We start from the raw sequence: 14,810 nt of genomic DNA, 5'->3' as shown, positions 1-14,810 counted from the left end.
ACCCCCCAAAAAATAAAATCAGAAATGAAAGAGAAGTAACAACTTACATCACAGAAATACAAAAGATTTTAAGAGAATACTATAAAAATTATATGACACACCAAAAACTAATGATGTAATATATGGTGATTAACATAACAATAAAAAAAAAAGAAAAAAAAATTATATGACAACAAACTGGATAACCTAGAAGAAATGGATACTTTTCTAGAAACATACAATCTTCTAAAACTAAATCGGGGAGAAAAAGAAAATTTTGACAGACCAATTACTAGTAACAAAATTAAATCAGTAATAATGATAATAATAATAATAATGACCTACTGAAAAATAAAAGTCCAGGACTGGATAGATTCACAGGTGAATTCTACCAAACATTTAAGAAGAGTTAATACCTATTCTCCTCAAACTATTCTAAAAATAGAAGAGGAGGGAAAGCTTCCAAATACATTCTATGAAGCCAGCAGTACCCTAATATCAAAACTAGACAAAGACACTATAAAAGAAAATAAAACTACAGGCCAATATCCGTGATGAACATAGATGCCCAAATCCTCAGAATATTAGCAAACCCCATTTAACAATACATTAAAAGGATCATTCACCATGATCAAGTGGGATTTATTCTGGGGATGCAAGGATGTTTCAATATTTGCAAATCAATCAACATGGTACATCACATCAACAAAATGAAGTCTAAAAATCATATGATCATTTCATTAGATGCAGAAAAAGCATCTGACAAAATTCAACACTCATTCAAATAAAAAAAAAGTCCCAACAAACTAGGTTTAGACGGAATATACCTCAACATAATAAAGGCCATATGAAAAACCCATACCTAATATCATACTCAATGGTGGAAAACTGAGAGGTTTTCCTCTAAGATCAGGAATGAGACAAGGATATCCACTTTGCCACTTTTATTTGACATAATACTGGAAGTTCTAGACACAGCAATCAGACAAGAAAATAAATGAGGTATTATTCATATTGGCAGAGAAGAAGTTAAAGTGTCACTATTTGTAGATGACATGATACTACACATTAGAAAATCCTAAAAACCCCGCCAAAAAACTACTAGAAGTAACAAATGAGTTCTGTGAAGTTGCAGGATACAAAATTAATACCCAGAAATTGGTAGCATTTCTATACACTCATAATGAAGTAGCAGAAAGAGAAATTAAGAAAACAGTTCTATTTACAATGGCACCAAAGAAAATAATAAAATACCTAAGAATAAACTTAACCAAGGAGATGAAAGTTCTGTACTCTGAAAACTATAAAACACTGATGAAAGAAACTGAAGATGACACAAATAAATGGAAAGATATACAGTGCTCATGAACTGGAAGAATTAAAAATGTCCACACTATCCAAAGCAATCTATAGATTCGATGCAATCCCTATCAAAATACCAATAGCATTTTTCACAGAACTAGAACAAATGATACTAAAATTTGTATCTTTGTATACAAAAGACACCAAGTAGCCAAAGCAACCTTGAGAAAGAAAAAAAAAGCTGGAGGTATCACAAGTCCAGATTTTAAGATATACTACAAAGATATAGTAATCAAAACAGTATGGTATTGGCACAAAAATAGACACATAGATCAAAGGAACAAAATAGAGAGCTCAGAAATAAACCTATACTTAAATGGTCACTTAATCTATGACAAAGGAAGCAAAAATATACAATGGGAAAAGACAATCTCTTCAATAAACAGTGCTGAGGGGCGCCTGGGTGGCTGTTGGTTAAGCATCTGCTTTCGGCTCAGGTCATGATTCCGGGGTCCTGGGATTGAGCCCTGCATCGGGCTCCCTGCCAGCTGGGAGTCTGATTCTCCCTCTGCTTCTCAGCCCACTCATGCTCTCTCTCTCTCTCACTCACTCTCTCAAATAAATAAATAAAATCTTTTTTAAAAAAATGGTACTGAGAAAACTGGACAGCTATGTGCAAAAGAATGAAACTGGGCCAATTTATAATACCATACACAAAAATAAACTCCAAATGGATTAGACCTAAATGTGAGAACTAAGGCCATAAAAATCCTAGAAGACAACATAGGCAGTAATTTCTCTGATAAGGCAAGAGAAACAAAAGCAAAAATAAATTATTGGGACTACATCAAAATAAAAAACTTTAGGGGCCACCTAGATGGCTCAGTCAGTCAAGCGTCCAACCCTTGATCTCAGCTCAGGTCTTGATCTCAGGGCCATGAATTCGGACCCACCAATAAACAAACAAACAAACAAACAAGTAACTTTTGCACAGCAAAGGAAACCATCAACAAAACAAAAGGCAACCTACTAAATGGGAGAAGATATCTGCAAATGACACGTCCAATAAAGGGCTAATATCCAAAATATATAAAGAATTTACACAGCTCAATACCAAAAAAAAAAAAAAAATCTGATTAAAAAATAGGCAGAGGGGCGCCTGGGTGGCTCAGTTGGTTAAGCAACTGCCTTTGGCTCAGGTCATGATCCTGGAGTCCCGGGATCGAGTCCCACATCAGGCTCCCTGCTCAGCGAGGAACCTGCTTCTCCCTCTGGCCCTCACCCCTCTCGTATACTCTCTCTCTCATTCTCGCTCTCTCAATAAATCTTTAAAAAAATAAATAAATAAATAAAAATAAAAAATAGGCAGAGGACCTGAATAGATATTTTTCTAAAAAAGACATACAGATGGCCAAGAGACATATAAAAAGATGCTCAATATCATTAATCATCAGGAAAATCAAAACCATAATGAGATATCACCTTACACCCATCAGAATGGCTAAAATCAAAAAGGCAAGAAATAACAAGTGCTGGAGAGGATATGAATAAAAAGGGACTCTCATACACTGTTGGTGGGAATGTAAATTGGTGCAGCCACTCAGAAAATAGTATAAATTTCCTCAAAAATTAAAAAATAGAAATACCATAGGATCTAGTGATTCCACTATGGGGTATTTACCCATAGAAAACAAAGACACTAATTGGAAAAGATATATGCACACCTATGTTTAATGCAGCATTATTTACAATAGCCAAGATATGGAAGCAACCTAAGTGTCCATTGATGGATGAATGGATAAGGAAAATGTGATGAGTGTGTGCACGTGTGTGTGCACGTGCACACATAGTGTGTAATAGAACATTACATGACCTTAAAAAAGGATGAGATCATGCCATTTGCAACATGGATGGGCCTAGAGGATATTATACTAAATGAAATAAGTCAGACTAAGAAAGACAAACACCATATGGTTTTACTTATATATGCAATTTTAAAAAACAAATGAATAAACAAACAAAAAGCAGAGTCAGACCCATAAATACAGGGAACAAATTGATGGTTGCAGGTGGGGGAAGGGAGTGGGCAAAATGAGTGAAGGGGGGGTGGTGGGAGGTACAGGCTTCCAGTTATAGAATGAATAAGTCATGGGGATGAAAGGTACAACACAGGGTATCTAGTCAATGATATTGTAGTAGAGTTGTATGGTAACTGATGGTAGCTACACTTGGGGTGAGCATGCCATAACATATAGAGAAATTGAATCACTATGTTGTACACCTGAAACTAATGTAACATTGTGTGTCAAATATACTCAAATAAAAAAAAACTTTTTTAAAAGACCAGGGGCTTTGGAATCAGAACAATCTGTGTTTGAATCCAGCTGGGTAACCTTGGACAAGTGAATGTATCTCCCTGATCCTCACCCTCCAATCTATAAATTGGGCTAATAACTCTCATTTGAGAAGGGAACAAGAACTCGTATGTAGAGCCATTAGCACAATTCCTGGCACACTGCAAATTCTCCATCAGTGGTGGTTATTATTAATATTATTATCTTTGTCAATCTTTATGAGATGCAGATTGCTCAGCACATCTTCATTCTTTTGCCACCTCTACCCCTCTTCTTAACTTTCCTCCTACACTCCTGCTTCCTGTGGCCTGAGAGCCACCATGGTCACCCTAGAGATGCCACACACAAAGAGTGCCTTGATCTACTCTACCAGACCCAATTCAAGCACCACCTTCTGTTCCTTCTCATGATCTCTGCTGCCTCTGAATAATCCAACAGGACCTCCTGACACTTGGCACATTCCTTCTTGGTGCATAGTTATTTCTGTACATCTCTTACTGCCCTTCCAGATTTGTAACACCTCAGGGGCAAAGATACATCTGAACTACCCTTCTTTCCCCCATCATTCTGCATGATCCTGCAAATTGCATGTATTTGGTAATATGTGCCCTGACATTCTGCCTGATAAAGATAGGAATCCTTCCTCCTAGCTGGCTACTACAGAAAGAAAAACCATTCCAGGTGGGGTGAGGAGGAGGCCAGGAAACGCTGAGCAGAGCAGTTCAGCTGGTGCCAAGGAGTCCTGCACTGATCAGACCTTCCTGCCACTCTTGAGCCTCCTGGCAATAGGGTGTCACGGCCAGGGAAGAGGAAGGGAAGTAATAGACCTCTTGCTGGGAACCCACATGCTGGCCAATGTCAGCCAGCAAGGACAGTTTGTGGGTTCAGACAATAAAATATGAAAGTCCAGACTATCACTGGAGAGCTGACAGCCAAATTAAAAAAAAAAAAACAACTCCATTGGTCTTTACTTCAGCATCATGGAGCTTGGGGAGGCTTCAGGAGGAGCCAGATGTCAGGAAGCTCCAGTGAGAACAAATGATGTTCTGGCATTCAAGACTCAACCCCTGACATTTAATAGCCTTGACCTTGAGCAGGTCCACTCCCCTTCTGAGCTTCAGCCTCTTCATCTGTAAAATGGGGATATGATGCCAGGATCTCCCTTAATAGGTGTTTATAGAACTCTAATGAGAGAATGTACATGGCAGCATACTAAATCCAAGAAGGAATCACAGAAAGCTATTATTTTCCAGTGCTTAAAATAATGGTCCAAAGTGTATCCAAAAATTATGACTTGAACTTTGTTTTTCTTCCATTAGATCATTTTCAGTATATTAATGGCAATATATCCTTATAGATCTGATGTCAATTAATAATTTCAGGGGTGATTAATTTGCATACCTGCTGCTCATGATTTCAAGCAGTTTTGGTTACTTGGCCTAAAGCAAAATTCCCAGATATATCTTTCTCCAATCAGACAACATATGCACTGTTAAAGAAAACCTCAGAACATATGCTACTCTGCACTGGGAATGAAGTGCCAATTTCATCCATTTCTCAGAGTGTGATCACAGGTCTGCAGAAAGCGCCTCTCCTGAACTCTTGGGTCAGGAAGAGAAAAACCAACACCCATTTGGATCTGATGAATGTTTAATCAGAATTCATTAAAGAAACCCACTTAGCAAGCATTACAAATGGCATCAGCATCTATAGCAGAAGGTATCAAATACCAAAGTGCCTCATTGTTTCAAAGTTAATATTACCTTTGGTGATCATACTTTTCTCCAAATAGTATGTTTTCTCTCACATTTCCATGAAAGATCCATGCTTGCTGGGAAACATAGGCCACAGTCCCATTGACTGCCACGATCCCTTGCTGTAACTGCATCTGGAGCAAAATACCGGAATACCTTCAGAAGCTAAACCTTACAAACTTCTCTTCAGGGGCCCACTAAACCCTTGCCACCCACTTATTCCATGAACATTAATTACGATGGTGCAAGAGGGTCAACAAGATGTCTTAACCCACACTGCAAAGCACAACTGTATAGTCTAATGGTCGCAAAGTCAAAAATCTATAAGCGGCCAGGCAGGAATGTCACAAAAGAGGCAGTGGTGAGTTCTACTATAGGCTGCAGAGGCTGCATGATACCTCCGTACAACCAGAACAGATACCCTTTGAAAGAATCCATCACAAAGGTTCCCTTTTCCTCCAAGTGCACCAGCTGGATCCCACCCTCCTCAGCCAGGCCCCAGGGGCAAGATATAGCCTGCATGGCTGTGAAGGGTGGTCCTGGTATGCCCTGTCTCAAGGAAGCAGACTGTACGTTTGGTGCAGGACCTGGTACAAGGACTTGGGCTTGGTGCAGCCAGAATTTCTCATTCTTCAAGAGGAGTGGAAAATCCAGTTTCATGTGGCACATCAAGCAATCCAATTAAAAACTTGCATGGGCTCTAGTGTGTGACCCTGAGTTTATAAGTTCACTTAAGATGATCCCACATGGTGGGCATCTAACAGGTAACAGTGGACACTAGTGATAATACCCTGTTCAAAGCTGTGAGGAGGCAGGATTTGTGAGAGATGGCATGGTGCTCAGGGCTGATGCAGCAGCAGCAGTATGTCATGGACAGGGAAGGAAGATAGCCAAGGTCAAAGGATGTGATGCCATTTCACTTCAGGAATGGTCCAAAGGACAGAGAACATTAGACTTGGAGAAGAGAAAATGATAATGACAATAATGGTAATAAATATAGCTAAATGAATAGAGTATATGCCAGGCACAGGGTTAAGTACATACAATATGCTGATCACCACGAATGTCCCTGGGAATTACCTTATAACTACTATATACATTATCTTGTGTAATCCTCACCATGATCCTCCCAACCCCCATTTTACAGATGAAGACACCAAGGTTCAGAGAGGCTCAGTTACTTATCCAAGGTTAAACAGTGAGCATGAGGCTGAGACAGGTGGTAAACATAAGCAGTCTGGAGCCCACTCATCGGTCACCCTGCTGCCTCTATCCAAGTGACTACGGTAAGGCATCTAATCTCACCACTGTCACATGGGAGATAGATTCTATTTTCTCTGAGAGATTCCAAAGGAGCAGACCAAAGGGCAGAAGTTAAAAAGAGGTAAACTTTACTTCCATATACATCAAAACTCTCCAAAGAGGGTTGCTGAAGATATCTGAGCAGAGGTTGGCTCAGCTCTTAGGGGATGCTGTGGAGAGACTCCTGTTATTAAGTAAAGAATTGGGATGGGTCACCTGTAACACACCTGCTGACTCTAGGGTTATGACAGAGATACACACACAGAATCCTAGAGAATAAGGGACCTCAGGAGCTCACCTAATTCTGCCCCCACCTCCTTCAGACAGGGAAGGAGTTATCACTCTTTCTAGAAATAAGTTAACTGAGGCCAAAAGAAGTCACCCTAGTCTAGCGAGCTCTTCTGAGCCAGTGTCCTCATTTTTTCAGAGGTGCCTCCTCTCCCTACTACAGGCATCCAAACTTCTCTTTAGGAACAGCAGGGTGGGAAGAAAGAGGACTTAATATTCATTCATTTGGGATGAGAAACCGTATCAATTTAGAGCCCTGTGAATACAGTAAATGGCTTGGCTATTTTGCTGGGGTCACAGAGCTAGAAGTAGCAAAGGACAAAAAAAACCTGGGCTCTTCCCTCTTTCTACCACAAGGTCTGCAGAGAAGTTGAGGGCACATTGCTGTTTTAGTTGATGCATGCATTCAACCACTCCATCAAAGAAGCTATGACTGAGCCAGTTGGTCTGGGAAGACACTGGAGATATGGAGATGGACATGGGGAAAAACACATCTAGGGACATGGTGAGTCATAGGTTCCTTGGTCCTTCCCTGCCAAGCCACCTTGCTGGCCTTTCTAATCAGGAGGGCCCAAGTCATGGGAAACACCATGTACTTAATGACTTGTCTCAAGGAAACAGTCATTATTTAACACATGTCCTTAGGAGGTAAACCCAAGGGTATGTGAAAAGCTCAGCACCACCTGGAAAAGGGGCATGGAGCTACTGAGCACATTAACCTCCTATAAATCACTATTAACTGTGTGCACAGTGTCCAATGCCATCGAGCCCAGCTGCTGGGTCCCCTGTTCTCAAAGGGCCCCAGACATGGCAGGTGGGGACCATTTGACTGTCATGTCAGTGCTCCATCTTCGCAGCTTACCTGTCCTAGGAGAGCCGCAATGAGGGAACTCTTTCCACTTCCAACATTGCCACATATTCCCAAGACCTTCCCTTACCAGAGAAACAGAAAAAAAGACACAGTCATTCCACCAGTTCTTAGAGGGTCTTGGGCCAAAGGTGTTGCCCACAAACTGTGCTGGCCAGGCCAGGTGGTGACCAAGGGGTCACTGCTGGTTCTAAGAGGTGGCAGCTACAGTCTCACACCCCAGACTTGAAACACAGCTTGGGAGGAGGCAGGAACCTAAGTCTTAATTAAGTGCTTTCCTTGGCACAGCACAGCAGAGTGCCCGGAGGACTTCCAGAAATCATGTACAAGCACTGAGGTGAAACAACCTTGTGCTGGTCTGGGACACACAGGCCCTGGACATGAAGATTGTCCCATGCCCACACTCCAGTCTAATAGAAGTTAAAAGCTGTACAACCCAGGGGGACAAGGGTAGCCTTTCGAAATACAGAAAGCCTAGTGTTTTCCAAAAGTCATTTTCAAAGTATCCTTCCACCATACCAAAGCGTAATCTGAAATTACTGAGCAGTTATGCTATTCCCACACATGGGATTCATGGATTATTCTACAGCTACAGATCTATTAATTCAACCACAAATCATTGTAAGAGACTGCTATGTGCCAGATGCTCTTCTGGACACCAGCAATAGCACAATACAGTAATGTACATGACAGACAACAGTTTGGCTCTGCCCACAAGGAGCTTATGTTTTAGTTGGGGGCCACCGACAGTCAAAAAGATAAGTAAGTAAAATATGGGGAATGTCAAGTACATGCCACAGAAACACATAAAGCAGAGAGGAGAGAGGGAGATGAGAGTGGAGGGAAACTTACCGGAAAAGTAAACGTCTTAGCTTGAGTTCTCCCAGAAACAGGCCCTGAATCAAAGCTTTGAGTGAAGGTAGTTTGTTTGGGAGGTACCGTGGGAAGGGGAAGGTGGCCCATCAAGGGTGTACTATTATATCAGCTCCCATGGGAGGCAAGTGAAGTTCAATCCTGCTGGGAAATTCTGGGAAACTGAGGATTGTTCTATGTCCCCAATGGCTGAGGGAGTTGGGGATAAATAGCCAATAGTCAGTGCTTGAGAGTGGCTCCCTTGGCTGTGGATGTCCTGCTGTTTTGTGGGAGGTGGGGAGGGCCCTCAGGCATAGACATAGATCCAGCAGTTGGAAGATGGCCAGGGCACATGGATGGCTCACTGACGGTATCTGCTACAGGCACCATTTGAGTAAGACCTGAAGGAGGTAAAGGAGTGAGCCATATAGATATCTGGGGGGAAACAACTGCAGGCAGAGCAAGAGTCCATTATGGAAACTTTTGGGCAAACATGTGCCCACTCTTGTGTTCAAGCGAATACTGTAATGCTGCAATTGGAACATCTTAAGAGCATTCTCATTAAGACTTGCTCTCTGTGATCCCTTAGAGAAAAGATGTCCATCATAGAGCTAAATATGTCTCCCTTCCCACCTGAGATAGACCAGAAGGGTCCTGTCTGCCACCCTCAGCATGTAAAGATTGCTTCTTGTCATCATGAATTTCATTGACAAGTCTTTATGGAACACCAGGCATCATGGTAGGCACTGGGGATAAAGTAGTAATCAAGACAGATGTGATCGCTGCCTTATGCAGCTCACATTGTCATTGAAGCTGAAAGTAAGTGAAGCTGATCCATTTTAATTCCACTAAAAGGACTTCAAAGAACTGGGACATTACAAAGAGTTTGGGACAAAGAGACCATAAGGATGTATCCAGCTTCTAGGCATTTGGCTCTCTTTTGAGTTCTACCCACCATCTGGGGCCAAGTCTGAGCCTTCTAGATTCATCCTTGTCTTCAGGAGAAAATTCATGAGGCCTGCACCCTTGGTGTTTCCAATTATTCATTTGTTCATTCAGAAAAGTGTTGGGAGCCTACTCTGTGCCAGGCACTTGTTTTGGTGCAAGGTCATAACTGTGTACAAGACAGACACATGCCCTAACCTCAAGGAGGCTATGCTCCAGTGGAATCCTGTAACTAAATTTGGGAAAATATGGGACAGGGGCAAGATGACGGAGGTGTAGGAGACCTGGATTTCTTCTGGTCCCAGGAATTCAGCTCGATAGGGATCAAACCATTCTGAACACCTAAGAACTCAACAGGAGATCAAAGAAAAGAACAGCAACAACTCTCTGAACAGAAAGGCGACCACTTTCTGGAAGGTAGGACACGTGGAGATGTGAATGCGAGGCAATTTTTGGAAAGATAGATGGCGGGGGAGGGGGCCTCTGTAGGCCACTTCTGGCAAGTGATAGAGCAGCAGGGCACAAAATCGGAACTTTTAGAAGTTGGCTCCGCTGAGGGACGTCGCAACAGTGGCTAAGCAGGGGGTGGAACCCTCGTTGGGACAGTGTGGTCTCAGGACCCTCAGGGTCACAGAAAGACCAGGGGTGCCTGAGTGCGACAGAGCTCCCACGTATCAGAGTGGGGAAGCTGGCTGCAGAGACAGAGCCAAGGCATGGGCTGTCAGTACAGGATTGCCATAAACCGTGATCCATGGCACAGTTGGGACACTGCTCTTCAGCAGGGACCCAACAAGTGGCAGATCTGGGGAGACTTCCCTTCCTCCCCTGGGAGGAGTGGCATGGGAGTGCACCACAGGGATCTGCTGGGTTTGGAGACTCCACATGGGGTCATGTGCCAGAGACAGAAATGCTCAGTCACAGGCCAGGTGAGCATGGAGTCCTGCCGGAGACTGGGGAGACAGGAGTGATTGACTGCTTTGCTCTGGGGGCTCGCTGAGGAGTGGGACCCCAAGCTCTAAGCTCCTCTGGGGCAGAGACTGGAAGGCCGCCATTTTCACTCTTGTCCTCCAAAGCTGTACAGAAAGCTTGCAGGGAACAAAAACTCCCGAGGCGAAACACTAGCAGATTACTTAACACAAACCCGGCAAAGACATTTTGGAACCACGGCAACAGTCCCCTCCCCCAAAAGATCAGCAAGAACAGCCAGCCAAGACCAAGTTTACCGATCAATGAGAACAGCACAACTCCAGCGCTAGGGGGATACTGCACATAGAATTCATGGCTTTTTTCCCAGAATTCTTTAGTCTTTCAAATTTAATTTTTGTTTAACTGGTTTTTTTTGAATTTTTCTTTTTCCCTTTTTCAACCAACATCTTATCAATCCCTTTTTAAAAAAAAATCTTTTTTATTTTTCATTTTTAGAGTCATAGTCTATCCTTTCATAGTAGTTACCCTTATTTTTGGTATATATATGTAAGTTGTTCTCTCTTTAAAATTTTGAAATACAGTTTCTTCTAACAGATCAAAATATACCCTAAATCTCTAGTGTATGCCTTTGTTCTAGTTGCCTGCCTGATTACATTCCCTCCCTTTTTTTTTAAATCCTCTTCTTTCTTTTCTCAACCAACTTCTTATCAATTCCTTTTATAAAATCTTTTATAATTTTCATCTTTACAGTCATATTCCATCCCTTCCTCATATTAACCCTTATTTTTGTACATATATAAGTTTTTATTCTTTAAAATTTTGAGAGGCACTTTAATCTAACAGACCAAATACACCCAAAATCTAGTGTGTGGCACTGATCTATGCACCAGTTTGATCATATTTGATCATATTCTGTTTTCTTTTGTTTTGTTTTTGTTTTCAACTTTATCTTTTTCTTTTTTTCTTTCTTTTTTCATTCTTTCCCTTTCTTTTCCTCTGGTTTCAGGTCTTTTCTGTTTGTTTAGTGTATATTTTCTGGGGACGTTGTTACCCTGTTGACATTTTGTTCTCTCATTCATCTATTCTCCTCTGGACAAAATGACAAGATGGAAAAAAATCACTGCAACAAAAGAACAAGAGGCAATATCGACTGCCAGGGACCTAATCAATACGGACATGAGTAAGATGTCAGAACTAGAGTTCAGGATGATGACTTTAAAGATACTAGCTGGGATTGAAAAAAGCATGTAAGTTATTAGAGAAACCCTTTGTGGAGAAATAAAAGAACTAAAATCTAACCAAGTCGAAATCAAAAAGGCTCTTAATGAGGTGTAATCAAAAATGGGGGCTCTAACTGCTAGGATAAATGAGGCAGAAGAGAGAATCAGTGATATAGAAGACCAAATGATGGAAAATAAAGAAGCTGAGAAAAAGAGAGAGAAACAACTACTGGGTCATGAGGGCAGAATTCGAGAGATAAGTGATACCATAAGACAAAACTACATTAGAATAATTGGGATCCCAGAAGAAGAAGAAAGAGAGAGAGGGGCAGAAAGTATATTGGAACAAATTATAGCAGAGAACTTACCTAATGTGGGGAAGGAAACAGGCATCAAAATCCAGAAGGCACAGAGAACCCCTCTCAAAATCAATAAAAATAGGTCAACACCCCGACATCTAAGAGTAAAACTTACAAGTCTCAGAGACAAAGAGAAAATCTTGAAAGCAGCCCGGGAGAAGAGATATGTAAACTACAATGGTAGAAACATTAGATTGGCAACAGACTTATCCACAGAGACCTAGAAGGTCAGAAAGGACTGGCATAATATATTCAGAGCACTAAATGAGAAAAGTATGCAGCCAAGAATACGATATCCAGCTAGGCTGTCATTGAAAACAGAAGGAGAGATAAAAACTTTCCAGGACAAACAAAAACTAAAGGAATTTGCAAACACAAAACCAGCCCTACAAGAAATATTGAAAGGGGTCCTCTAAGCAAAGAGAGAGCCTAAAAGCAACATAGACCAGAAAGGAACACAGACAATATACAGTAAGTGTCACCTTACAGACAATACAATGGCACTAAATTCATATCTTTCAATAGTTACCCTGAATGTAAATGGGCTAAAGGCCCCAATCAAAAGACACAGGCTATCAGACTGGATAAAAAAACAAGACCCATCAATACGCTGTCTGCAAGAGATTCATTGTAGACCCAAAGGCACCCTCAGATTGAAAGTGAAGGGGTGGGAAACGATTTACCATGCTAATGGACACCAAAAGAGAGCTGGGGTGGCAATCCTTCTATCAGACAAATTAGATTTTAAACCAAAGACTGTAATAGAGGTGAGGAAGGACACTATATCCTACTTAAAGGGTCTATCCAACAAAAAGATCTAACAATTGTAAGTATCTATGCCCCTAACATGGGAGCAGCCAATTATATAAGGAAATTAATAACAAAAGCAAAGAAACGCATCGACAACAATACAATAATAGTGGGGGACTTTAACACCCCCCTCACTGAATTGGACAGATCATCTAAGCAAAAGATCAACAAGGAAATAAAGATTTTAAATGACACACTGGACCAAATGGACTTCACAGATATATTCAGAACATTCCATCCCAAAGCAACAGAATACAAGTTCTTCTCTAGTGCCCATGGAACATTCTCCAGAATAGACCACATCCTGGGTCACAAATCAGGTCTCAACTGGTACCAAAAGACTGGGATCATTCCCTGCATATTTTCAGACCACAATGCTTTGAAACTAGAACTCAAACACAAGAGGAAAGTCAGAAAGAACTCAAATACATGGAGGCTAAAGACCATCCTACTAAAGAATGAATGGGTCAACCAGGAAATTAAAGAAGAATTTTAAAAATTCTTGGAAACAAATGAAAATGAAAACACAACTGTTCTGAATCTCTGGGATGCAGCAAAGGCAGTCCTAAGAGGAAAGTATATAGCAATACAAGCCTTTCTCAAGAAACAAAAAGGTCTCAAATACACAACCTAACCCTACACCTAAAGGAGCTGGAGAAAAAGCAGCAAATAAAGCCTAAACCCAGTAGGAGAAAAGAAATAATAAAGATCAGAGCAGAAATCAATGAACTAGAAACCAAAAGAACAGTAGAACAGATCAACAAAACTAGGAGCTGGTTCTTTGAAAGAATTAACAGATTGTTAAACCCCTGGCCAGACTTATCAAAAAGAAAAGGGAAATGACCCAAATCCACAAAATCATGAATGAAAGAGGAGAGATCACAACCAACACCAAAGAAATACAAACAATTAAAGAACAGACTATGAGCAACTCTATGCCAGCAAATTAGATAATCTGGAAGAAATGGATGCATTCCTAGAGATGTATCAACTCCTAAAACTGTACCAGGAAGAATAGAAAACCTGAACAGACCTATAACCACTAAGGAAATTGAAGCAGTCATCAAAAATCTCCCAACAAAAAAGAGCCCAGGGCGAGATGGCTTCCCAGGGAATTCTACCAAACATTTAAAGAAGAATTAGTACCTATCCTTCAGAAACTGTTCCAAAAAATAGAAATGGAAGGAAAACTTCCAAACTCTTTTTATGAGGCCACCATTCCCTTGATCCCAAAACCAGACAAAGACCGCATCAAAAAGGAGAATTACAGACGAATATCCTTGATGAACATGGGTGCAAAAATTCTCACCCAAATAACAGCCAATAGGATCCAACAGTACATTAAAAGGATTATTCATCATGAACAAGTGGGATTTATCCCTGGGCTGCAAGGTTGGTTCAACATCTGAAAATCAGTCAATGTGATACAATACATTAATAAAAGAAAGAACAAGAATCATATGATCCTCTCAATAGATGCAGAAAAAGCATTTGACAAAGTACAGCATCCTTTCTTGATCAAAACTCTTCAGAGTATAGGGATAGAGGGTACATATCTCAATATCATAAAAGCCATCTATGAAAAACCTACAGCAAATATCATTCTCAATGGGGAAAAACTGAGAGCTTTCCCCCTAAGGTCAGGAACATGGCAGGGATGTCCACTCTCACCACTGCTATTCAACATAGTATTGGAAGTCCTAGCCACAGCAATCAGACAACAAAAAGAAATCAAAGGCATCCAAATCGGCAAAGAAGTCAAACTCTCACTCTTTGCAGATGATATGATACTTTATGTGGAAAATCCAAAAGACTCAACCCCCAAACTGCTAGAACTCATCCAGGAATTC

General features: G+C 41.0%; 1 protein-coding gene across 1 annotated transcript in view; it reads right to left on the bottom strand.

Moving 5' to 3' along the window:
• Positions 1 to 14,810, bottom strand: part of ABCC12 (ATP binding cassette subfamily C member 12) — a 104,532-nt gene that overhangs the window by 49,359 nt on the left and 40,363 nt on the right. Inside the window, 2 exon segments of the mRNA XM_027617235.2 lie at positions 5,399 to 5,523; positions 7,842 to 7,912. Of these exon segments, the coding sequence (XP_027473036.1) occupies positions 5,399 to 5,523; positions 7,842 to 7,912 (196 nt within the window).

Source organism: Zalophus californianus, chromosome 17 (assembly GCF_009762305.2).
Source record: "Zalophus californianus isolate mZalCal1 chromosome 17, mZalCal1.pri.v2, whole genome shotgun sequence".
Classification (NCBI taxonomy): Eukaryota; Metazoa; Chordata; class Mammalia; order Carnivora; family Otariidae; genus Zalophus; species Zalophus californianus.
This window is presented reverse-complemented; position numbering and strand designations above follow the sequence as displayed.